This window comes from Galendromus occidentalis, unplaced genomic scaffold (genome assembly GCF_000255335.2).
Source record: "Galendromus occidentalis unplaced genomic scaffold, Mocc_1.1 scf7180000077504, whole genome shotgun sequence".
In the NCBI taxonomy this organism is placed as follows: domain Eukaryota; kingdom Metazoa; phylum Arthropoda; class Arachnida; order Mesostigmata; family Phytoseiidae; genus Galendromus; species Galendromus occidentalis.
The window spans coordinates 533,172-556,810 of NW_003805492.1; the positions used below are offsets into that span (position 1 = coordinate 533,172).

The 23,639-nt window shown below is 52.1% G+C and overlaps 3 protein-coding genes across 3 annotated transcripts; 1 reads left to right on the top strand and 2 right to left on the bottom strand.

Annotated features, from left to right (window-relative positions):
* The first annotated feature begins 7,523 nt into the window (after nucleotides 1-7,523).
* LOC100903048 (uncharacterized) lies at nucleotides 7,524-12,400 on the top strand. The gene is made up of 10 exons (XM_003746808.3): nucleotides 7,524-7,664; nucleotides 7,761-7,901; nucleotides 8,021-8,208; nucleotides 8,312-8,521; nucleotides 8,613-8,766; nucleotides 8,879-11,065; nucleotides 11,210-11,413; nucleotides 11,502-11,667; nucleotides 11,777-11,990; nucleotides 12,130-12,400. The coding sequence occupies exons 1-10, from the start codon at nucleotides 7,524-7,526 to the stop codon at nucleotides 12,398-12,400; spliced, it is 3,876 nt and encodes a 1,291-aa protein (XP_003746856.2).
* A 1,127-nt stretch (nucleotides 12,401-13,527) lies between these two features.
* Nucleotides 13,528-15,843, bottom strand: LOC100897459 (beta-hexosaminidase subunit beta). Its single transcript, XM_029112467.1, has 9 exons — nucleotides 15,784-15,843; nucleotides 15,560-15,670; nucleotides 15,201-15,344; nucleotides 14,995-15,088; nucleotides 14,704-14,896; nucleotides 14,438-14,594; nucleotides 14,186-14,338; nucleotides 13,970-14,091; nucleotides 13,528-13,886 (listed from the first exon to the last, which is right to left on the bottom strand). The coding sequence occupies exons 2-9, from the start codon at nucleotides 15,581-15,583 to the stop codon at nucleotides 13,718-13,720; spliced, it is 1,056 nt and encodes a 351-aa protein (XP_028968300.1). The 5' UTR covers nucleotides 15,584-15,670; nucleotides 15,784-15,843; the 3' UTR covers nucleotides 13,528-13,717.
* A 3,116-nt stretch (nucleotides 15,844-18,959) lies between these two features.
* Nucleotides 18,960-23,444, bottom strand: LOC100903187 (SWI/SNF complex subunit SMARCC2). Its single transcript, XM_018640844.1, has 10 exons — nucleotides 23,165-23,444; nucleotides 22,325-22,470; nucleotides 21,976-22,234; nucleotides 21,745-21,852; nucleotides 21,491-21,579; nucleotides 21,138-21,363; nucleotides 20,301-21,038; nucleotides 20,022-20,162; nucleotides 19,585-19,932; nucleotides 18,960-19,494 (listed from the first exon to the last, which is right to left on the bottom strand). The coding sequence occupies exons 1-10, from the start codon at nucleotides 23,345-23,347 to the stop codon at nucleotides 19,078-19,080; spliced, it is 2,655 nt and encodes an 884-aa protein (XP_018496360.1). The 5' UTR covers nucleotides 23,348-23,444; the 3' UTR covers nucleotides 18,960-19,077.
* Nucleotides 23,445-23,639: the final 195 nt, after the last annotated feature.

A 23,639-nucleotide genomic window follows, 5' to 3' on the forward strand; every position in this document is an offset into this window, starting at 1 on the left:
TAAAATGGCGCACTCTGTGAACGCTTGGTTAACGGCACTGTTCGTAATGAGGGGAATGGATCGACTGCGAACAACGTCTTCTTCTCGATATCGGCGAACTTTCGCGTCATCCGAGCAACCCCAGGTCGTGGCTAGATCCCATTCCACGACGCCGGCCCATCACTGCTCATACTGCAGACAGCCCGTCAGGCAAACGTGAGCAGCGAGCCCCCATTCCCCAACGAGCGGAGGCGCTCCCTCAGTATGGCGGGCAACCTCGCCAATGTCGTTCAATGAGTTCGAATCCTCTCGACGGGGGAAGTGTACGGGGCTGGATTCCGATGAGACACGATGATGGCTATCGACATCCGAACTCTGACTGAGTGATCTTCCTTCCTGAGTGTCAATTACACCGACACACTCAGTCAGTGTAGATGTCGGCGAACTTGACACTCTGACCTGTTGCACCGCCGCTCTGACCTGGATTTTTCGGAGCTTGAACTCGATCAAGTCACTGAGCCGAAACCATCGAATCCATAAGCGATGAGGGCAAACATTGTGTTGCGCGAGTCATGAAGACAGTCCATCGCCCTCTCCACATCGTCGGAATCGGTTCATCGGATCGCGACATGTTGAAAATCGAGCTCGGACGAAAACTCGGCGCATGAGTCGATTTCGTCCGGACCGTTCAGACTCTTCGAAAATAGGGAACGAGAGATTTTGGGGGTCATCGCCTATCGAGGGATGCAAGTCGCTTTTGAATATATCATAGAATATAGGTAATAGGTACCTTTCGAGGCTCCGCATGTTCTCGTGATACGGATCTGACATCTAAATAGTGGGTCAATATGTCAAGCTCCGATGATTACGAGGTCGCGCCCTATGAAACGAGCGAAGAGCCCAAATTAGCAGCCAGGGAACGGCATTCCGCTCTCGATGACGTCGGCTCCCTCGATACTCGACACCCTCGAAAACAAATCATAAAGAGGCTTTCTCGAACGGTGAATGTATGCATTGTAAGAGGGGCGTGGTCGCACACCTGAACCTCTCCGTCGACGCCCTCGAATCTCTCGTTGAGTGGAGGGGGGGGGGGGCGTGGCTGGAGAAGGTTCGGGCCTGGAGAGGTTAGGTAACGCTTGACGACATATGCAGCTAAATGTAGCGAACCGAGACCGAGCACAGATGATGGCCGCTCTGACGAAGTTTCTCAGTTCTCAGGGGTATTTTCCCATCTCCCGAACGCAGCCGAACAGCTCGCAACGTCAATGTAGATAGTCAGGAATGTCAGGACGCCTCAAGGTGCGAGTTCGGGAAGCGGTTTCGTATAATGTCATCGTTGATAAAGACCTCTCACTCTAGCTCTTCATTTGTTTATTAACAATGACAACAATCCCGAGCGAGCGGTACCCGAGTCCGAGAACAGCCAACGTAAATCCCGGGCTCGGATATCGCTCGCTTCCATGGCCGATAGGCCCTTGCGAGCCGTCTCGCCTCCGCGATGGAGGCTGAGCGGGGGACGAGCGAGCAGGCGAGAGAAAAAACGTTGGATAATAAATGCCAACGTGCTACGTCGCCCTGAATCCGTTGCAATGGATGGGTGTCTATCGCATCACGAGACTTTTGCATACGCCAGAAAATGCTGACGACGGAATCTCCATTTAAGTGAGCTCCTTGCAGCTCTATCCGAGGACACCTCCGTACTCGGAGCAGACTTTGTCGACTACTCAGAGCTATAGATTCGTTCGAGAGTCGAGTAATGAAAACACCGCAATCGTATTTATCCTAAACCTGTTATGAAACCCTCGAGGACACGGTCGAGCGAGCATGCACCGGCTGCCAGGCCGCTCGGAGGAGTTCTCTCAACGTATAGCGCTCCCCGTTTCTCTAGAGGAACTGGGACTTGTATGATAGAATGAGAGAAACCACTCGCCGTCGCCATTCCCTCCTCGACATAGAATCCCACAGACTCGACGTGCCGTAAGATCTTCCATCCCGCACTGGACATTGTCTCAACTCTTCCTCAGTCTCTCGGAGAGGACGCATTCTCCGTTTCGACTCGTCAGGCCATGCCACGTACACCCCGTCACCGCGCAGGAAATCGTAGCCAAGTCAGATTTCCGCTCCGGAGCTCGATTCGCGGAGGAGCTTAGATACTACACTCCAGTTTACGCCACTGTTCCTAGTGCTCGGGTCGTTTGACTCGAGAAGATATTTTTCTGGCGCTTTTCTCGGCTCATCCACAGGCACCTGCAGATAGGCCGCGAAAAATCCCAAGCATATGGCAGCGCGAAAAATAAAAAAATGTTAGACTCGAGTTTCCATCCTTCGTGGGGCAATGATCGGACGACCTCATGTGGTCTCAATCGAGCTCTCTCTCAGAATCCCGCGGGGCTACCCGCGGGATTCTGGGCTGGGAGAATCCCGCGGGAACCTGATCTCATTTCAGTGGAGAGCTGACTAGCCGCAAATGCTTGAATTGTACCAGAAGCAAAAGAGATGAGATGATGGTATCTCTTGCTTGCTGCTCGCCAACAGTTGCCCCTGATTCTGAGATGGGGAGAAATCTACCAGAGGACATCCTAGAAGATATCTTGTCCCATACTTCACTCATCGAGAGCCAGTAATCGTGTTTCTAAAAATAGCGCATACGACACGACACAATATAGCCTGTCTCCGCAAATAAGATCGCCTACTTCGCTCGATACGCGGGGGAGCGGCGAGTGGAGAGTCGATCGAGGGCGAATATCTGAATTCCTCAAGCGGGACAGATATCTTACGAAACACGAGAGAGGCATGAGACTCTCTTTTTCGAACGCAGAGGTGAGCGCAACCCCTGTCCGGCAGAGAAAATAGCTTTTTCTCGCTGATACGAGCGGCGATTCGGCTTTCATCAACTTTCGGTCTACGGAATGATTTTCCTGTCGCTGATTCGCGATCGTCCCGATCTCCGTCATCGCAACGAACTCCGATATGTTCACGGAGCGAGGCAGCAATCATGTCAAATGATCCATCCGGATATGTCGAGGGAGAAAATCAGCCTCGGAGGGCTCCCATAGGTGCGGTGATCGCGAGGAGCCACTGACATCCCTGGAACGACCAGGACAGCAGGAGAGCGAGGAAATCTCATGGAATCTCCCGACCGTTTCGACAGATAGCGGAGTAGGTCAGAGCAGTCGGCGCAAGATGTGCAGATCTGCATTGACTACAAAAAGTTTACCCTCGCGCGGGACCGTAGCTCCGGATCGAGCAGCCGGCAGCTTCGCACGGAACCGAGACAGCCCCCCGTTACGATACCGGTCCGGATTGCTTTAAGTGCGGAGAAAGGCAGCGGGGGAAATTGAGTTCGAAATAAGAATTCCGCTGCGGCGCGCAAAGTCTGCGGATGGCCGGCGCCGACGCATGAGGGAAACGCGAGACTCTCTCATCTCGCAGCCATCAGGTGAACCTTCGATTGGCTCCAGAAAAATCGACAGAACCGCTGCTCGAACGGAAACTTGATTTCTGTTCGAATTGAGAACCCGCCAACTCTAGCGGCCAACTTGCGCCGATGACTCATATCAAACTTCATTGTCGGAATAAGTTACGAATTTCTGCACGGAGGTGATTACGCCGCCAGACGCATCGAATGACGCGAGCTTTCAGCCGACATGATTCATCGCCTCTCAGAATCTTCAAGCTGTAGTCTGGCGGCGTCTGAGCGCTAACTACGTTCGAACGGACCTCTGACACATCGCCCATATACACTTCAAGCCCGCTGCTATATCAGTGGTCAGCGACTCGAGAGACCGCTACTATTTTTACCCGAAACCTGGAGAATGAGAAGACTCGTACGCTGCTTGATAATTCGAGCTGGTTCTGCGCCGATAGCGAGCTTTCAGCCAGGGTTTGCAATCAATCGTGAGAGTTGTCCCAGGTTCTCGTCTGAAGAACTGGAACCCCAGTCTAAAACTCCGAGAGTCGAGCACATCCTACTCCTCGCCGGAATAGGGTTAGGAGGGGGGCGGCGGCGCGACATCGGAACCGGAACGAAGGGCCTCGACAGAATTGGCGAGGAGCGAAACGCCGGGTTTTCTATGATGTTGAACACGTCGAGCTGATGAAGTCGTTTTCCACATGTACAGGATTAGTCGGAGAACTGAGGGCTCTACCCTCGATCATATGTCTATGAAGGGCGCCTCAGATCCCCCGAAGAATCACTCAAAAATGTGGCTCTTCCCTCCGTTGTCTCCACCTAAATCTTGACTCATGTGCAACTTGGGCGCCGTGGAGCTCCCGAATCTTCATTCAGGTGAAATCAAACTCGGCAGAAGCCCATCCGAGACGAGACAAGAGGCGATGAACGGAGCCGGTCCCACCCGGTGATCACCGAGGAACTCGATCCGCTTGGGGCTTACGGATTTTCTCGATTGACGAAGTCGCTCAGGCCACTTTTCAGCATGTTCTTCCGCCCTTATTCCACGCAGCTGACTCTCCCGGCAGAGCGTCCACCGAGATCGATGTTGGACCTATACACGTGTCGCTCGACGGATCGACATGTTCCTTGATACGGACAGAACTCTGACAGCTTCACTCACCGCAAGCTATAACTGACAGCAAAGAGCAAACCGCCGGCGGAGAGACCGTTCGTTTAGACAATTCGTGCGCGATGAGTAGCGCGTTCCGTTTTGTCTAGCGATCATTGATATCGTGTGAAAATTGACAATCCCGCAGAAAAATAGATTCCGCGAGGCTTCCGCGCACTCTCTATCTGATCCCCGAACGTAACTCGACTCTCGGTCGATCGAATTCAGCAGCGTCACCGTCTGTCGTCGGCATCGGAGCATTTGGATCCACATGCCGGCTGATGAATCAAAATTCTCACACGAAACGCTGCGGCGGCTCGTTGTGCACAACCATTACACCTGCCGCTCTAATGGCCGCCTATGGCCTGCCTAGAAGCCCGCAACTAAATTGCGCTTCGTGACGGAACGAACGTGGCTCGATGGCGACTCGAATCGCTATCAGTGAGCCATTGCGCAGATGTTCGGTGTTCGCGACGCATTCGACAAAGGCGCAAAAACCTCTAGGCTTACCTTGGGGCAGGCTCGGGAGCGCGTCTCTGCTGAACCTTAAGCTTGGTCTGTTTTGGGTTGCGTGACCGCTTCTTCTTGGCCTGGATGGCAAGAACTGTAACAATGAAGCCTTTCAGATACGCCGACAGAGCTCGGTACCTCCAAGTGGGGTAAAAATTTTACCTTTTCTGTTGCCGTCAACGCTGTTCATTCTTGCTGCAGCAGCGAGCGTACACACACTCCTTTATTCGACGGAAAAGTAGCTATTTTCTTGGTAATCGTCGGAACGCTCTGAGAAGTCTGTCGGAGCTCCCGCTAATAGTCGCGAATCAGTGACAGAGGAGAGACCTCCGCAGAAACGCAGCATCGTGTGCTAAGACGGGCGAACTGGGGGAGATCGCTTCTTAGGCGACGGGGAAAAACGCCGTTGCACCAGACCGTGTTCCGAGAAAAGACAGATAGGCTACAATGAATCAGAGAATGGAAAATTTCGATGGTGACGATGATCTGTGCTTGGACGTGGGTCGATCGTGCGGGAAATGACGGGGGTAGCGAGGGCTCCCCACTGAAGAGCGGAGGAGTGAAACTGTCCGTCTGCGAGAAGGTTCCCGAGATCGGATCCTGAAGACCCTGCCGAAGACTCTTCATTGCTGCCGGATCAAAAAGTAATACTAAGGGCCGAAGGCTCGGGACAGTTCGCGAACTGAAAGACCATGATAAACTCTAAGAATTGTCGCGATGGAGCTCATCGACCAATGCCGATTTCTCGTGAGGGCGAGCATGAATTCCAGATCGTCAGGAACGTCGCAATTCAGCCAATCCCACCCAATTCTAGACTTCCCTCCGGAGACGGACCTCGGATTCTTTAGAGTAGCGGTTCTCAAACTTTCCTCCCCCACGTGTCCCTTATGAGTCCCTTATGAGTCCCTTATGAGGGGCGCTCGCGTCTCTCTTTCGAGATTACCGTATATCCTAGAATGTGAAGTTTCGACCTGAACATGTTACAGTGCCGTTTTCTCCACGGAATATGGCCTCCTGGATCAATCGTAAAATGATTGAAGAATTATTGTAGACTAGCAATGAGCTGAGTGACCTCTCTGACACATGGAATCGGCCGGTTGAGATCCTCCGCGTCTCCCCTAAACTTCTTCAACGTCTCCCCGGGCGATGCGTCCCCCTAGTTTGAGAAGCGTTGCTTTAGAGGGAGACGAGGTGGGAATCGGCGGAACGATACACTTCCGATCCCGCTCTCGTGCCCGCGGCTGACTGTAAACTGCATTTTCGCAATCGTGGTGCCGAGAAGCCTGGCTTCAAGCGCAGTGGGGATGGCGCGTTCCCCGGACAGTGAGCCGAGCTTTCGTGCTTTGCAGGATCTCTCTCGATGGTGAGAGTGGTGGCTGCTCAAGGGAAACTCCCCCCCAATCGTATTGGGGCTTCTCTGATCGGGTCGGATCAATTGTGTCCGGTGGGAGGAACTTTGATATATTCGCGAGTGTACGTTCTCAGCGGACCATGGCCAGATCAAGATTCCGTTTCAATCCTCCGTTGGGGGATACTTTTTCATCTTTCTCCTCTCGATCAAGAGGCTCCCACATGCCACGGAAGGAACTGCTTGCCGTTGGGAGCTATTTGCATTTACAGTCTCCCAGACCATCGGGGCACTTCGCCGTGAACAGATGGTTCCTGCGTCCATCGACGGTATTCGAAAACGCGCATGCCCTGAAGGACACCTGATCGATTCCGTGAAGTCGTGGAGGAGGTCAATGCACGAGGTTTGAGATTTCGGTGATGTATATCGGGCCACTGGCCGGGATACTTTGCCCACCCGAGTTTGAGGCCCTTCCTCGTCCAACTCAGCCAGGCGGTGCACTTGCTGATGCGACCCAACCTTGGGTTTTGAGGGTCTACATATTCTCATCCATCGCTTTTGAAGCGGCGTGGATATGGAACTCGAGAATTCCCTGTCGGACACTGCAGCTCACTCAGCGTTCGGGATGGCGCGCGTTCTAGCCGGACGAACGAGAAACGAGAGAGTGCGTGAATGCAGACGATGCCTTGTTTGTAAATATCCCCCTCCGTTCGTGGCGCGGCATGGGAACTGGGAGAGTGAAAACCTGCGTGAGAGTTCCGGAGCACGCGGTCGGTAGGAAAACAACTGAGTAGTCAATCGAGGAATATTCTGAATTACCCCGATGTAGTGTCCTGCCACCGAGGATCTGGCTTCAAGTGAGGGCACAAGGTACGTGACTCAAGAAGTACGGTCCCAAGCTACTCGGGTTTCCATACAAGTGCCATCCTTTTTTTCGAGTTTCAAAACTCGGTGTCTTGCCAATGATCGGAACGTAGTCTACCCCAGTGGAGTTTCCGTTCGAGATGCAAGCTTGGGATCCTGCCGGCCTTCGCCTGTTGCATGACCATAATTAGGTTTCTATTCGCGCCTTAGGCAACCCAATGGGAGAATCGACGGAGTCGCATTCCGGAGATACTTCCATCATGTCGGAGACCGACATGGTTTTGGAGATGGTACAAAACCTCGACGACAGCCCTTTGGACTCATGGAGCGTTATGGAAAAACTCCGCAGCAAGCTCGAGGGCCGAGACCTCGATGCTGCTAGCTGCATGAAAATGGCCCGGGTGAGCTTCAATCGAAATTTGAGCGCCGCTTTTTCTCGTCGAATTTCCGTGCATTAGCTAACGGACATTTAAATCTGTGTGTGTCCGTAATTCTAGAGCATCTTGCCCGTCCTCGGCCTTCTGAGAGACCACGAGAACATAGATGCAGCAGACTGGGAGAAAGTCCTGTTCGGTATGCAGTTCTTCGTTGCCAATCACATGGATACGGTCAACTCGATCGAAGGTCCCGGAATCGTGGTGAGTATGCCTCCTCTCCATAAATAATGATCAATAATTAGGTTCATCAAAAGCCTGACGGATGAGAGCCATCGATCTCGATACATTTCTCAAGAATAATCACCACGACGGACTTGCAGTTTGATTGTCTCGATGACCTCTACAAGCTCCCGCCCAGAATACCTGCTGTCATCGACTTGGTCAGTGAGCTCCAGAATTCCATCGTTGACCACTTCGTACGAACTCCGGAGATCCGACCACCTTCCCAATGCAGGCAAATCGCAAATTATTGGTTCGATGCCCTCGTTTACGCAACAAAGGTTTCAAAGTGAGTTCAGGACGCAGGGAATTCCTTGGAGCCGACTCGGGCGGAAGACAGAGCGACATCAGAATATGGTCGGATGATTCAAGACGGCTCCATCTCGTTGCAGCTTCGATGTGAATTCTGCGCAAGTGACCACCTTGTGCCGCTCTATAGGGGACACCTTCTTCGGAGGAACGAGACTGAATTCAGCCTTGAAAAAGCTCGCTGACATCTCCGGTGTGATTGACGAGTCTCGCTCCGACTTCCCGTACCTCTTCGATGTCGAGACTGCGGAACTTGTCAAGCGATACTCGGCCGAGCATGGGGCTCTCGTGGGGTACGCGGAGAATTCTGATTTTGTGGACTGCATTGCATGTAAGCCACTGTTAAATCTGCCGGAGTTTCTAAAGATTGTACTCTGTCCTCAGATATTCGTTCCTCTGGGCCGTCCTGGAAGCCTTCCTACTGCGGATGGAGAACGAGCCGGACTACCTGTGTATTCTTAAGCTATTTGTGCATCTCTTGCAAGCCATAGGTGTGCCAATCAAATGCATGGCTACGGCGTCTCTATTGGAATATCCTGTGAGTTCACGGTCGGAATTTCCCGCAAAGTCGTCTCTGTCAAGAGAACAGCCAACCCGGCTCCCTGGTGAGAGCGGCAGCTAGCTAATCGTCGTATCATGGATCGTTTCAGCAAGCGGATCTCTCTGAAGAAGAACGCCTGTTCCACGTGGCGAAACTCCTGGGGCTCTATGTAGCGTCGAACTTGCACCACCCCTCGGTGCTCGTCAGAGCCGAGAGACGTTTCAACGGCAGACTGATATTCGTTGACATCATCACGTACATTTTGAAACACGAAGCAAAGGGAAGCAAGACATGGTACTCGGCGCTCTTGCACCTGGGAGAGATATCGCCGTCCATCATCACTCCTAAACTCCGTATGATCCTGCAGAACGCCTGGCTAGACTGCGTTCCAGAGGATTGTGAGCTGCAAGACCGACTGATCCTCTACCTGATCGACCTCTATGATAAGATGAATAGATCAGCTGATTTCTACAGCAAGTTCCCGGGAGCTGTGAACGACTATCTGGAAAATCCGAAGGACGAGCCGCGTCTCTCAGAGGAAGTTGTGCAAGGAATGCGCAAGAGCTTCGGAAGGCTGGGACCCGATGACGTGGTCGCCATCTGGTCGAACTACGTCAGATACTTCCAGCAGGTCATTGTGAAGTGGAAGGACAGTGCCGGAGCGCTTTGCGATACGCCTCATATTTTCACTCTGAGGATATTCTCGGAATTCATCCAGCATTGTCCCCTAGTCCCGATGGTCCAACTGACGCAGGAACAATACGATAAGATGGACGCCGCGGTAAACAGTACGCTAGAGCTAACGAAAGTACTCGAGGAAACCATGGATGCCCTGCCGGAGAAAACCAAGAAACTCAGACCGCATTTCTTCAAAATCTCACAAAATTTCATCAAGACGAGCTTCGCGCGATGCTGCTATTTCCAGAATACTTTCCACCGGGCTTTCGAAGAAGCATCTATTCGACAGAAGAGCTTGTATGAGCGATTCGAGGCGAATCAGAAAGCTCTGAGGAAAAACAAACGGCTGAAGTTGGACCTCACCTGCTATTGCGCCAAGTTCTCCGATAATCCAAAAGAAGAATCGAATCAATGTCTCCTGTACGTATGCGAGAACTTCAACTCAGTCGACTGGCAGGTGTTCCTCGTCAATAATCGGCACATTTTAAAATCCGCCCCCAAGAAACAGCTCGAAGTTCTCATCAATCTGCTCTATCAGTCTGTTCGTGACCAACAAAACGGTGCGAATCCGAATCACTGCGCATACCTCCGGAGTCAGAGCTTCCGTGACTGTCCTCGGCAGGTTTCGATGTTCGTCAAATTCGTGGCGCAAGACCTCCTGGCCGAACTCACGGAATCCGACCGAAGGTTCGGGGAAATATTCGACGCAGACAATCCTATGGGCGCCCCGGTCAAGTGGTCGGAGGTCATGGGCCTCCTGAAGAAGCCGAAAGCGGAGAATCTTCCAAAATCATTTCTCCTGAAATCTACCGACATGCTGGGTTTCGTCCCGGTACACTCCTTACCCGCCCGGGATCGTCTGATGTTCCTCGCGATCTTCATCTCGTTCGCAATAATCGAACGAGAGCCGACCGAAGAATTCTTCTCCGTCTGTTTCCGCTATCTCGAGGATTGGACGTCCGCCCTCAGTCCAAAAGAACTCGGAGACGACGAAGACAAGCATCTGGTCCTTACATCGACTTGTAGACTAGCGGGCCTATGCTTGGAACGGGTGCTGAGCATCGATAACGAGTTGAACATGAGACGGCCGTCGGTGAAAAAGTGCGTGGATTTCATCAGGTACACTTTTTACGTCACGGCCAAGATCGCGGATTCGGTGGTTCCATTCGACGAGATCATCGGTGACGAGCCCCTGAAGAAAGAGGCTCAGCTGTGCGCGATTCTACTCCTCATCGAGACGACGACTCGCGTTCATTCCAAGAACATATCGCCGGAGGATGCTGCCCGGATCAAATCGAAATGTCTCTCTCTAGTCACCAAGTATCTGAGGAGAAACGCTTCTAAACTGGAGAATTTGATTTTTGTGTGCAACAAATTCGCCGAGGTGACCAGTTTCGAGGAAGCGTCGAAACTCCAGTGCTTCCCCGCCGCTCTCGAAGCTGCGACGGATTCGGTGCGACTGATAGTCCCGGACGTTGCCGCCTTCCAGTTGCTCCTCAAGGCTTCGGTATTCGACGAAACAATCAACACTTTCCAGCTGCTACGCGCGACCTTGGTTGTGGGGAAGGAGTTCCTGGACGAGCTCACCAAGGTTCTGGACGAACCCCTCGCAGAGAAGGTTAGTGCGCTCTCGATATTCGTTCATGTTGCTTATCTTCTCTCGATCCGACACGGATCGAACGATTCGGGACGTCATCGGTGGTGGCGAATAATCGGGAGCGCTGTCGAGCTGTAAGAATTCCGAGCATCGGCTGTCTTCCAGCTGTGGCCTATGCTCGAGGAAACCTGGAGTTTCATGGGGGCTCTCCACTCCGCCCCCCTCTTCGATTTGACCTGCGCTGACGAAGTTGAAGCGCCCCCTGATTTCGCGCCGGATAAGGAAATCCTCTGCGATCGCTTCATGGAAGTCTCCTTAGCTCTGGTGAAATACCTCAGCAAGCCGAACCTCATCAAATTAGTTGTCCAGGTGAGTTTGATGCGTCGTGAGCAAGTCCCCGATGCGTTGCCGGATAGATCAACGAGCCTTTCTGATTCCGTCCCATCTCTCTCTCTAGATCTATCGCCTGATCGCTGCTCAGAACCTTCGCAATAATGTCCGCTTGGACCTTTGCTGCTCACTACTCGACGTCATTGCGAGGAAGCACGCGAGTCCCGACTTGCTGTACACTATCTTGCTGGCCATCGGAAGTGTTCCGTTGGAACGGCTATACGGACTACCGGGTCAGTAGGGCCATGACATTCCATAAAAAGGTCGAATGAGCTCCCAACGGTCTCTCTTGGTCTCGATGGATCTGAGACTACAGTGTTTTCCTTCTCTGACATTTTGCAGGAGATCAATGGTGCAAGATCATCAGCTTAACGTCGGAGATCTACGGTCGAGCGTTTGCCTATAGACCCAATTACACGAATGGAACCGCAGCAATCCTGCTCGGTAAGACCGGGAGACTGATCGAGACCGTTGTGAAACGATGTGATATTCAACAGACAGACGGAAATATGTCGGAAATGGCTGAGATAATTCGCGCAATCGACAGCGTGACGAGGTGAGTACTTCCCAAGATCCTGCGGAAGAGCGCCTTCTGATAAGCGCCGAAGGGCGTCAGAGAAATACCGAGAAATCGCGATTTTGTTTTCTTCCGCCAATTTTCAAGGGAGTCATGGTTTTACTTAATTCCCTCGCAGATTACTCGTCGCTCTGCATCGTCACCGGAATCGAGATCACACCAGATCTGTGGAGCTTGTTGGACCTTTCTTGGTGGCGGCTTATCTTCGCAGCACTGTGGCTTCTTCAGTTCATGAGACTTTCCGAGCGGATCTCAAAGCCATGGCTCTCCTGGCATTAGGACTTTGCACGTCGAAGAGTATCTTCACTCTCAAACTCGAACGACCAAAAGCGGAACAGGAAGTTTTGAGACGACTCATCGAAGATTGCAGATCCAAGATGATCCGATGATGTGCATATCCTTAATGGATGCGCCCTCGCTGCGCTCAATAAAACCCCTATCGACACCCATCTACGCTCATCCATCGCTACTCGGAGGAGTCTGCCCGCCTAGCGGGTTCGAGTCGGACCCTCTTCGAGATTATCGCCTTCATCTCTCCCTCCCTACTTATGAAACCCGGCTCATACGCATCTCCGGAGGGGTTGATGTGTTGATCGCTCGCGATTTCAGTGATCCTTTGCGGTCCCACCGTGATCTGACTTGATCTAGGTATGATTCTGAATGATCTGACGAGATCAAGACAGATGAGCCGGGTTAACTGCATATCCAAATATTAAATGTTGGAAGGAGCCGCCCGATCCTGGTCGAGCTCTCAATAGGCATCGACGACAACTTCGTCTACTGTCCAACCGTCGCCCAGTCGCAGCTCGTGGCGAACGGTATTGGATTCCCACCGATTCCGACGGACCGGTTGGATGGGGGGAGGATGACGCATCGCCGAGTAGCCGAGCGGTCAGCGCGTCTATCGCTCGTAACGCAAACGCGTGCTCTGATTCAAAAGAGAGGCACTCCGCGGCGAGCAGCTGTCCCGGCAGCAAGGGTTCGGTTCGCGATGTCAGCGAAATTTCTCCAATGTCCCTTCATAACTCCGTTCTGGGAGTGCACTTATCTGTTCGAGAGTCTTGATACTCCCTTCGGAATGGAGACTTGTAGGATGCGGGAGACTCCTCGTCTGAAGAGACTTAGCCTAACTAGACACTATGATTCGATACGTGGGTTCGGCGTCCCCGTATCCCTAAGGGTCTCGTCCATCCTCACGTTCCGTAGTCTGTCTGACAGTCGGAAGCACTCGCATTTTTCCGAGGACATTCGTCCGTGAACTTCGTCCACTGGCACATTTATGTCCGAGGAGATCCATAAAATCTAGAAAGCTGAAAGATGGGGGCTCCTTCGACGTATCCCAAGGCTATCTTGCGAACACTGAACGCAACAATTATGCCTCTTTTCAATTGTAACAAACACTTTATTCTTTGCGGAAATTCTCCACCCAAAACAATGATATTGTGGGGAACCAGCCCGTGTCCAGGATCTTTCGTCTAGGGGAGCTGCGAATGCTTCCGTTCAAGGTTCACTCCAAGATGATCGAGAGAGGGGATCCTCATCGAAGATCCCAATTCCATCAACGTTCGCCCGAAATCAACGTCGACTTCCGGCTAAGAGGTCGGAGACCATTCATCTTCAAGAGAACGTGTTTTGGGATTCCGCCGTAGGTGGTGGGATTGATGAGGTAGAGTCCATTTTCATCGAGGTTCGAACGACTGGAGCGGCTATGCATCGGCATCATACCCGCCGCAGTAACCATTGAGAATTGGTTGGACTGGAAGGTTTCGGCGCAGCATCCGACATCTGTGCTCATCCAATCTGTATTTCGCTTCTTCAACGTCTTTGACGTTCCGGGCAGACCACAGTCGCTCTCCCACGGCTGAAGCTCTCGGCCTACGGGGAGTAGCGTGATTAGTGGACGGAGGCATCCACTTGATTTATCCTGTAGCTGAGTGAGGATTATTATTATCAATTACCATAGTCTTGAGATAGCATTCGTTCCGTCCACGTATTCTCCCCACATACAGGCTTCACCACCGATCACCAATTCTTTATCTTTCGCCGACGCAGGGAAGTCCAACGGTTCTACCGTGTAGTACTACAATGGAAAAGGAGGGAAATGAAGGAAGGGAATAAGAAACAAAACTCTCCATGAAAATCGGCACTCCTGCTTCGCTTTGATAGATGCAAACCTTTTCCCAATCTTGACCGTAGCTGATATAATTCAGGTACCACGGAGCTGAAAGCACGATCTTATAACCGTTTCGAGCAGCTGTTATCAAGTATTCTTGCCAGCTGTAGGCATATCCGGATTTCCACACACCGACCACGGTGTCGGGAGCAGCCTGGTGAGGAGAGAATTTCTTAAAGTCCATCACTCGCGACGTCGACCTTGGAGCCGGGAGAAAACTCTGGATGTATGCCGTCGCAAACGTGAGGATTACCTCAACGCCGTTGTCTATCGGGTCTTGCCATATCATATACTTGGCTCCGAGCTTCTTTACATTATCCAGAGTGCGCTTGACGTAGTGCTGTTCCACCTGGGAGACAGAACTCATGTTCCGTTTCCTCATGAAATCCTTGATCTCCGGGCTCGACCGCCTAAGAATAACGCGCGGGTTTGAACGATTCGACATGAAATGCGTAGGCTCCGGAAGAAATCGCATCGGGGAAAATGACTTCAAAAAGCGACATCTTCCGCCGATCTCACCAGCAGTCGTAGTAAACTTCATCCATCCCAAGATGAATATAGTCATCCGGAAAAACCCGATTCACTTCTCTAATGATTTCTCGCATCACGTCATATGTGTAGTCGTTCATCGGGTTCAACATCTCGTAGGCTGCGAATCTCGGGTAGTCGGCGCTGCCCCGGCCTCCAGTCCCGTAGCACGGAGTGAGAATGTCTGAAAATTATTCCGCTATCTAGGGGTTCCGCTATTCATGGGGCGAATAGTCCCGACTCGCTTTTCGTAGGTGATCACTTAATCAGGTGATACATTACTCGGAAAAACTTTTCCCAAGGCTTGAGAGTGTCCGGGTGAATCAATCTCCGGTATGACCCTGATTCCTCGCAAACGCGCATACTGGACTAATTCCTGGAATAGAGAGGCCCTCCCGACTTCATGTCCCGCACCTAGTCTATTTCGATTCTCGTTCAGATTAAGAGCTGATGAGCAGATTCCACACCTCCGGCTCCCCAAGACTCACCGCAACATCTCGTTGACTGTACACAAGGCGCGGATGGTAGGCGGCATCTGTGAGGTTCGGGAAATGCTCCATCTGAAGCGGCCACGACTGGTCGTCGACGATGTGCCAGTGGAAAACGTTGAATTTATTCTGTGCCATAGCGTCCTAGGTGAACAGAGGATCCGTGAAAGTCGATGAGAAGGAGAAATCGACGCTGCCGTGGGTGCCGAGAAGCAGCCGAGGGCATGCACCGATGCGGGAAATCACTCATGGACTCCTCCGTGATGGATGGTAAGCTTTCAATTCCATCTCTCTAACTCTCTCTCGAGAGAGTCGAATCCCTCGATTTCGTCCATGAAATGGGGGAACTATGAACTCACCAGATTCTGCTTGAGTGTTTTCATGGGGAGGAAATGGCGAGCCGTGTCGAGGAGGATACCCCTGAATTTGAATCTCGGAAAGTCTCGGATGTAAGTTTCGTTGACGAAGTACTGGAAGCCCAAAATCAGAATGAAACCCGAAAGTCTGTATCAGGTGCATAGATTGCTAGATGCTCATGCTGGTGGCGCTCCATCTTACGCACATTGTTGGTAGCCTCATCTACGTAGACCAGCTGCGAAAATGTTTCGAGTCCGCGCAATGCACCCCACGGTGATTTTGAGGAGAGGACGGCTCCGGCTCTCACGTTGATGACTAGCTCGTCTGATCTCGGGAAAAATTTTCCAGTTGAAAGAAGTTTTCGTCGGCGTTGTGGCGGGGAAGGAAGCAAGACACCGGACATCCTCCGGTCATCCCAGATTTCAGGACGAAGCTCCGGTCCCGTCGACTGGATGGGTATTCGGTATCAGACCTGGACCTCATCAAGTTCGGGAGGCCCCTTCGGGCGACGACGCTCTCTTGCAATATGCTCCTCAGGCAGCTGAAGTCAAACCTCCTGAATCTTCCTCCGTGCGGGGAAGTTCAAGATCTCTTGAGCTGATCGAGGAACTACGAGATGAATGCAGAGCTCGCCGCGAGGAATATTTACCTAGAGGGAATAGGTAGAATGTCTGTTTTTCGCGATACCCGGGTAGAACTCACAGCTCTCATCCATATCCTGATGGGGATAGCGACAATCGCTTGGATCCTCAACCCTGATGAGGAGGAAGGTCAAAAGAGGACGACTAGAAGGAGCCGCAACTTCCTGGCTTGGGAAAAGCATTTTCCGATATCGAATGATTGCCTGCGGGAGAAACAGCGCGCCTGTTTTTCCGTTCACGACTATCGAGACTCTTCGAGATCCATAGTCCTTCCCATCCGTGTAACTCAAGGAAAGGCCCCGAGATGAAAAATCACGCATCCGAGTACCAACCTCTTTGACGATGTCACACGAATCCTGATACGATGTCATTAAGAATTCGTTCGGCTGTACTTCCATCAAGAAATCCGTCGTCCGATATTCTTGGGGCTTCGGCCATGGCGATCCAGGTGGCGGGGGTTCCCCCTGTAACGTGACGTTGATACATGGATGAATGAGCTCCGAAGTTGATCGAATCGTGCAGAGATCTCACAGCTCGAGTAGAATCGTTGACAGAGCCGCAGACGGTCAGACCTCCGTCCCACCCCAAGTATATACTGAGCGACAGCCTCACCTCCGTTTGGGAATTGATTCTGTGAGGCTGCTCTAGGACTATCTGCCTGAGGATGGTGTCCGCATAAATTATCCTCTCGACTTCCCTGGGTCTCTCCGCCCAGAGAATCGATGGTGCAGATCCCACGTCTCGCAGTCTCTTCAGAATGACAATGTACGACACGAAAGCCACTATCATGAATATGGAGTACGTATATTTGATTGAGATGCGAATACATCGCTGCAAATTGGTATCACTCAAGCGTTTCTGACCCATTACGGCGGGTCGTTCACCTTCGCAGCGTGAGTGTTAGGAGTTTGGGAGCGAATATCAATGAGCAACATTTGCCCAAATGAAGGGAAGGATGTGACGGAAATTAGAAGCGGGTGTCGCCGAAGCCTCGACGACGAAGTCAGCTTTGGGCTCACGAATTCGGCATTGATTGATATTCCATTATGTACTTCCATTGGGCTTCCGTCGATCTTGCGGAAGCGCCCTCCTGTCTTACCCTACGCGCCCTATCGCATCTCGCTTCAAACTCCTGGATACCGCGGTATCGAACATTTGAGCCTGCTTATCGGTGTGGTTCGGATTCGCTCGCTGTCCCGAGACTTCGGCAATGCCCAGGATTCCGCAAACACAGAAGCAAGTACACGAGACTCACGGGAAAAACTTTGCAAAATCTCCCCCTCGCCAGCTCACCGCAACAATATAAAAATGAAGAACGCCTTGCAATTTCCCAGGAGCTCATGAGGAATTGCCTAAGAGGATCTACCCTCGACAATGTATAGCATTTCGGTTTCTTCAAGGCCAGAAGTCAACAGTATCATCACATATGCGAGCAAAAAAGCTAACCATACTCACCACGAGTGGAGTTCGAGCCTCGATGTACCGGATGTGCGCGTCGATGCCGGCGGAAGCCGTCAGGATGAGGAAACACGAGGCGTACATCGTCGCGGCTCCATGTGGACAGATGGAACACTGCCGTTTTCCTTTTGAACGACTCTCTTCCCCACGCCTCACCGGCAATAACCATCATTCCGCAGAATGTCAGGCGTCTGATAGTGAAAACAGTACTGTATCAGTGCTCAAGCGAAGATAAACAGTGAGCGCCGTGAAAGTGATTTACGGCGAGAAGGTCATTCCTCAAGAAACGCATGTGAGGGTCCCTCGCGATGTCACGTTTTTCAGGGTCGCTAAGAACGCAGGCAGACAATCTCGCAACGGTGTCCATGAGACTCCGACTGACGATTAGTCTTCCGAGGTTATTGAGGTGGGGCTCGACACTCAGTCAGTTCGAGGTGCTCCAGTGAACGTCGATTGACTTGTGGAGTCATTGCGAGATCTAAATCCTGACAGATCCTCGATCGCCCGAAGTTAAAGGTTCACTGCAGTAGATGCGCGGGTTTTCCTGCGATCGTGGGAGAATACCAGATCAGAGAGGTGTGTACGTTCTCGAGACTTTCTTGGAGTCACAGTCGAATCAGAGTATCTCAGGATATACCCTGTCGCATTCGGCTTATTCGGGAGAATGGAGCGCCGAGAGCAACGTCTGCCTGACGCAGTTGAGTCATCTTTAATCTTCTCGCTCCGCAGAACCCGTATCAAGCAGAGCTTATTCCTCGAGTGACCGAGATTCGCTCTTTGATCCTGTGCGTTGAGCCGAGGAGAGACTCTCGGCGGAATCGGAATCGCGGGTCTCTTTTTTCTTACCCGCCGGGAGAATTCATTCCTTCCCCCTGGAGTGACCACGCTTATTTTGGAGCCCTTGGGAGGTATCAGGCGAAAGTTTCCGTCAGATCTACTACTTTTCCTTCTTTCCCTTTTCCTCCGCCTGCAACCGAATTCACGACATATGTACCCAAGCGGACGACACGGAAAGCTTGGACGAGAATCGAGATGGGAGCATGATCGAATTTTGTACATCTTAGAAGTGCGGGAAGTGAGGGAAGTGAGAAAGGAGTGATTTCTCGAGAAACCGATGCCTGAGATCTCCATTCTTCGGAAAGTGGACTGTAGCTATTTCCGGGGCTCAAAACAACTGGCTATCACTATTCGCGAGAAAGAACTCCGGACGGAACGGAAAAAAGGGGGATGGTGCTGTCCCGATTGTTTTCGATTGATCGAGGCACTCCCACGATGATGCTAATCAAATTCTCAGGAGAATAAATTAGATATTCGCTCTCGTGGCGCCGCATTTATTGATCTCCCTTCCACCCGTATGTACATATCTGTTTCTTCTGATAATGTAATAAGTCTTATATCATGTTCGGCACGATAGGGGAAATCTAGTTTTGGAGGACGGCCGAACCACCAGGATTCTCAGGCCCACTGGTAACTGGGCTACCGTTCGAAGGCCCTGGAGTCGGAGCACCCCCAGGCCGCTGCTGCTGCTGCGCCATCATCATGGCGTGAGCTTGCTGCCGAGCCCGGAACTCTGCGGCTCGGAGCTGCTCCAAATGGAACTGCTGTCTCTCCTGGATAAGTTGCTGTCGTTGGTATTCTAAAGTCTCCCTCTCTTTATCCATGATGGCTTCGAGCTCCTCGAAATGCCGGAGCTTGATCTCGAGCTTCTTCATCTGCGTCTCCACTAGAAGCGCAACGAGGGACTTGATTTTCCGTTCCTCGACAGCGGCCAGATGCTTCGCTTTGACAGCCGCAGATCCGAGAGCGGCGGCCGCTGCCGCAGACAGCTGCAAGTCCGCCTGGAAAGCAATGAACGGAATGGATTTGTCATCGTTTTGAAAATTCCAATAGCGTCCGATCAAATTATGATGGGATGGATTGAGGTCTACCTTGAGTCGCTCTCTCTGAGTTTTCAAGCGTTCATCGTCCTCGGCATTCTCCTTATTCTGCTCGTTGGGATTTTCCTTCTTTTCCGAGGTGTCCATCGGCTCCTCGCCGTTTTCTTTATCGGTTCCAGCGATGTCGCATTTCTCCAGATCGTTCTCGGGAGCCGGATCCTTGCCCTCGTTGATGGCTTTCTCGATAACGTTGCTCAGATGTTTCTCGACTAATGACGATGGAACTTCATCTTTGATCTTCGCGAACTCTTCCATCGCCGATTTCGCCGCGGAACTCGCCACTCTGGGGTCGACAACCGATGCGAGGAAGGCCACCGTCGACATGATCGGGTTACCCGCCTGGGGGAAATTTTTTCCTGTCACATGACCATCAGAAACATCAGATGCCTCGCACCGTCTTTAAACATCCGAATCCCTCCGGTACTGACCTTTGAGAAGGGAATCGGTTGGTAAGCCAGAGGTCCGAGAGCACCTCCATCGTCGCCTTCGAGGTACGGGTCCTCGATCGGGAGACGGAGGAACTGCAGGATGCATTCGTCCTGTGATCGGCTGCCCACGTGCTCGCAGACCTAGATAGAGGATTTCCGCTCGTTAGAATGATTCCCTTTCGTTGGGATAATTCCGCAGCCATCGGCCTCCCGCTTTTTCGGTTGGTAAGAGCCGCGCAGCCTGCAATTTGATTAGGTGTCAGGGGAAAAACAACTGACCTTATTCCAGTCGTCTTTGAACATCTCGAGTCCTTCCAGAAGGAGCAACGTCTCCTGTTCGGTCCAATCCCGTCTGGTCTTCTGCTTGGCCAAGGCCTGCTTCTTCGCAGCGTCTGAATACTGATCGGTTTTGAGGCCGAGCATGTCACCGATCGTTTGCTGACCGTTCGATGAAGAATCTTTCGACGATTCTTTATCTTTAGCGACACCGTTGCCGGAAGTGGAATCGTTCGAATTTTCGTTCTTGATCGCGTCCAGATTGGAAACGAGCGGCGATGAGTTGGTGGCCGAGGCGAAGGTAGTCGCGCTCTGAGGCTGGTTGAGTCTCGGGGGGTTCAACGTCTGCAGACCGGACGGTGTGTCAACGAGAACGTGGAAATGCGATGTCGACGGCGGACCCATCGGAGTCGGGCGCGACTCTGCGTCCACCTGATAATTTATCAGACCCCACTGCTCCATGAAAGCGTGTATCCTCATGATAGCACAGACGTCACCGGCGCAGTTCCGTCGACACGCCGTTACGGTGAGATATTCCGTGGGGTTCAAACGATAGGTGTCGACCATGAAATTGCGGCATGCCATGTAGTTCTCTGGGGTCTTTGATCGATTCTTCGCGCTGAAGAATTCCGGCAGCGCTCGGCGTTCAATGGCGTGAATTGACGTGTAATCGAACCAAGCGGAGTATGAGGGAACGATGATGTGACTCGACTGTTCTGTTGCGATGTCTTCGGGTATGACCTAGAAGCAGGAACAAGTTCAGCTCTCTGACCTTGAGGAACGGGAAATAAGACCCGTCGTTCAACGTATGCTCTGAGGAGCCTCTCCGTCCATCCACACCTTTTTTTCCGGGACAATTTCTGCGAGGTTAAGATTTTTCGGCAGAGCCGCGGCCTCCTCGACTTTTTCCGGCACCGACTCCGGTGAAGCTTCATCTGCGTCCTTGGACAGGTCGTCGCGCCGTCCTTTCGACTTCCTGGCTTTCTTTCCAGGAGGAGACGGACTACGGTTTCGTTTCTTGCCTGCTTTCTTTTTCTTTCCACAGAGTAGTTCTTCGACAGTGCATCTGAAATATCGAAGTCGAGCATCGAACCGCGATACGCCACAGAGTTTGTGCCGAAGTCCTCCAGACGGAAGTTTCCGCAATGGACATGTTTATCGATTTCGGCGAATTCTGCGTCAGATCAAATCACCTTCGACGGTTTTCCTGTTCGACATCGTAATCCTCCGGATTCATCCACTCGTTGTAGAGTTCAGAATCGAGCAGCCACTGAGGAGTGACCTGCAAAATTCCCGGATTGAGCGCTTCCTTCCAAAATACGACGTACTTATAGAATTTATATTACTTCTATCACTTATCGAGGGAAAGAAGGAGGGGTTATATTGAATATTGATTGAGCTACTTTATGTTTATGGGGAAGTAGTCGAGCATACGGCCGCAATTTACCTCGTAGCTCGCGTTGTCGGAAGGCCGCGGAGAAGATTCGGTTGGTTCGGATTCGGCTTCGGTCCAATAATCGTACGAGTCCGGTGTTTGACAGAAATGAACGAGGACCTGCGGAAGTCAAATCTTAGAGCTCGCACAACTCGCATGACGTCAGAGGTGAGGCAAGGCGAAGTCTCCGGAGGAAGGGGGCCGAGTCTCGGAGAATCGTGGGTGCGAAGAGCAATGGTGTACCTGATTATCTTTCCTCTGGGCTGCTCGGACCCAAACTTCGGAGGTGTCTTCGGGTTGAGTTGCCGTTCCAATAATAATGGTTGCATCATCTGCGTTCTGGACAAGTTCTCCTCCAAGTTTCCTCACGATCTCTTTATGCTTGGCATCGGTCGCGTAAACGAGAGGTTGCTCGAGAAGTCTTTGGCTTTCGAGTTGACGTTCGGCCAATTCGAAGAATTCTATGTTTTTGTCGTGGCGATTGACCGAAGTGAAGTCGAATCTGTTGGGAAATCCTGGTTTATAGCCATCAAGCTCCGGAGCTCTCTAAAAACCATGGTGGGGAAGGTCCGTCCTCCGCAACGTCACTCACCTCCTCCAACCCTGCTCTGCCTTGAACTTGTAGGCAGCTGCTAGCAGATGGCATAATGCTCCGCCTGCCTTCAGATCCATGAACACACTTATGGGTAAACGAGCCAGTGGCCGAGGCTTCGCTGAGTTTTTCCCCAATGAGTCTTCCTGGAAATTCGTGGAAGCATGTCTCTCAGTACGGGATATATGTAGCGCTTCGCGGGAACCACGACTGCAGATCACGGCGCGTTTCGCCTTTCCAAAAAGGCCTCATGGTCTCTGACATACGTGAATTCCTTCTTCAATCATGCTCGCGGTTCTCTTTATGATCTTCCACATAGAGAGCGCCCACCGCCGCAAGATCTTCGTGAACGAGAGGTAAGCGAGAATCATGAATCTGGTTTCCCGCCTCCCGATTGAACTGCCCCGAAACGACCGCTCAAACCCACTATCGATATCAAGCTCAGCATATGCGCGGGGCTTTCGTAGAAGTTTCGTCCCAGCGACCGTGGTCTCCAAGTCGGACCAGAGCTCAATTCTCCGGGTAAGATTCGGACTGCCAAGCATTAGAGTTGCCTCGAGCTTTGGACGGCTCTCGCTGCATCGCCTCGACGCTTTCGCACCGGCAACTGCCCGGACGTCAACGGCGCTCGACGCCGTAACCCTCGCAACGCTCAAGTTATCCAATCGTTTCGGAGCTGATAACTACTCTCCGGGAGAACATTGGAATGTCTACTTGGAGCTTCGAGCGTGATGAGATGACAGAAGGCCCCAGATTCAGAAATCTCGCCGAGCCTGACAAGCGACCCGCTCGGGCACGGGAGAAGCGGAAGATCAATGGATGAATCGTTTGGTCACGAACCTGGAATTGCCACATCTGGACCGTGAGTTGGGCCAGACTCTTTGCTGTTGGGGGCTCCGCCTGGGTGTACTTCTTGCATTGTTTCACCAGCCATTGCTTCACGGATTCGAAATGCTGGAGCGTTTCCGCCGACTCGAAGAACTTCAGGTTCGGACCACCGTCTTTCCTCGGACTGAGCGCCATAGTGGTAGAGACCGTTTGCGTCGAAGCTAGAGGCCGGCCAGTTACACCGTCGCCAAGTTTTTCGACTCTAACTTCACCGCACAAACACACTCCGGTACTCTTCCTCCGACGCCACCACTGTTTACTATGGCGGCTTCGTGACAACATTAACCGCCGCCGCTGCTGCCGCCACAACACTCTGACTGGCGGGCTTTTCGAAATGGGCGGCGCGTGCCTGACCAACGGCTCGGGTTCGACATTCGGAAATTCTAGCGTTGGAGCAGAGCACCGTTTACCCCGAATCATGGCTTTC

What these genes read in the sequence shown, in the direction of transcription:
- LOC100903048 (XM_003746808.3), top strand. Translation starts at nt 7,524, where the DNA reads ATGTCGGAGACCGACATGGTTTTGGAGATGGTACAAAACCTCGACGAC. An exon ending in ACGAACCCCTCGCAGAGAAG is followed by an intron (nt 11,066 to 11,209) that starts GTTAGTGCGCTC and finishes GCTGTCTTCCAG; the next exon opens with CTGTGGCCTATGCTCGAGGA. An exon ending in ACGGCTATACGGACTACCGG is followed by an intron (nt 11,668 to 11,776) that starts GTCAGTAGGGCC and finishes GACATTTTGCAG; the next exon opens with GAGATCAATGGTGCAAGATC.
- LOC100897459 (XM_029112467.1), bottom strand. Translation starts at nt 15,583, where the DNA reads ATGAAAACACTCAAGCAGAATCTG. An exon ending in AAACACTCAAGCAGAATCTG is followed by an intron (nt 15,345 to 15,559) that starts GTGAGTTCATAG and finishes CTGTTCACCTAG; the next exon opens with GACGCTATGGCACAGAATAA. An exon ending in AATGCTATCTCAAGACTATG is followed by an intron (nt 13,887 to 13,969) that starts GTAATTGATAAT and finishes TACTCCCCGTAG; the next exon opens with GCCGAGAGCTTCAGCCGTGG.
- LOC100903187 (XM_018640844.1), bottom strand. Translation starts at nt 23,347, where the DNA reads ATGGCGCTCAGTCCGAGGAAAGACGGTGGTCCGAACCTGAAGTTCTTC. An exon ending in TCAAAGACGACTGGAATAAG is followed by an intron (nt 20,163 to 20,300) that starts GTCAGTTGTTTT and finishes TCCTCTATCTAG; the next exon opens with GTCTGCGAGCACGTGGGCAG. An exon ending in CTCAGAGAGAGCGACTCAAG is followed by an intron (nt 19,495 to 19,584) that starts GTAGACCTCAAT and finishes ATTGCTTTCCAG; the next exon opens with GCGGACTTGCAGCTGTCTGC.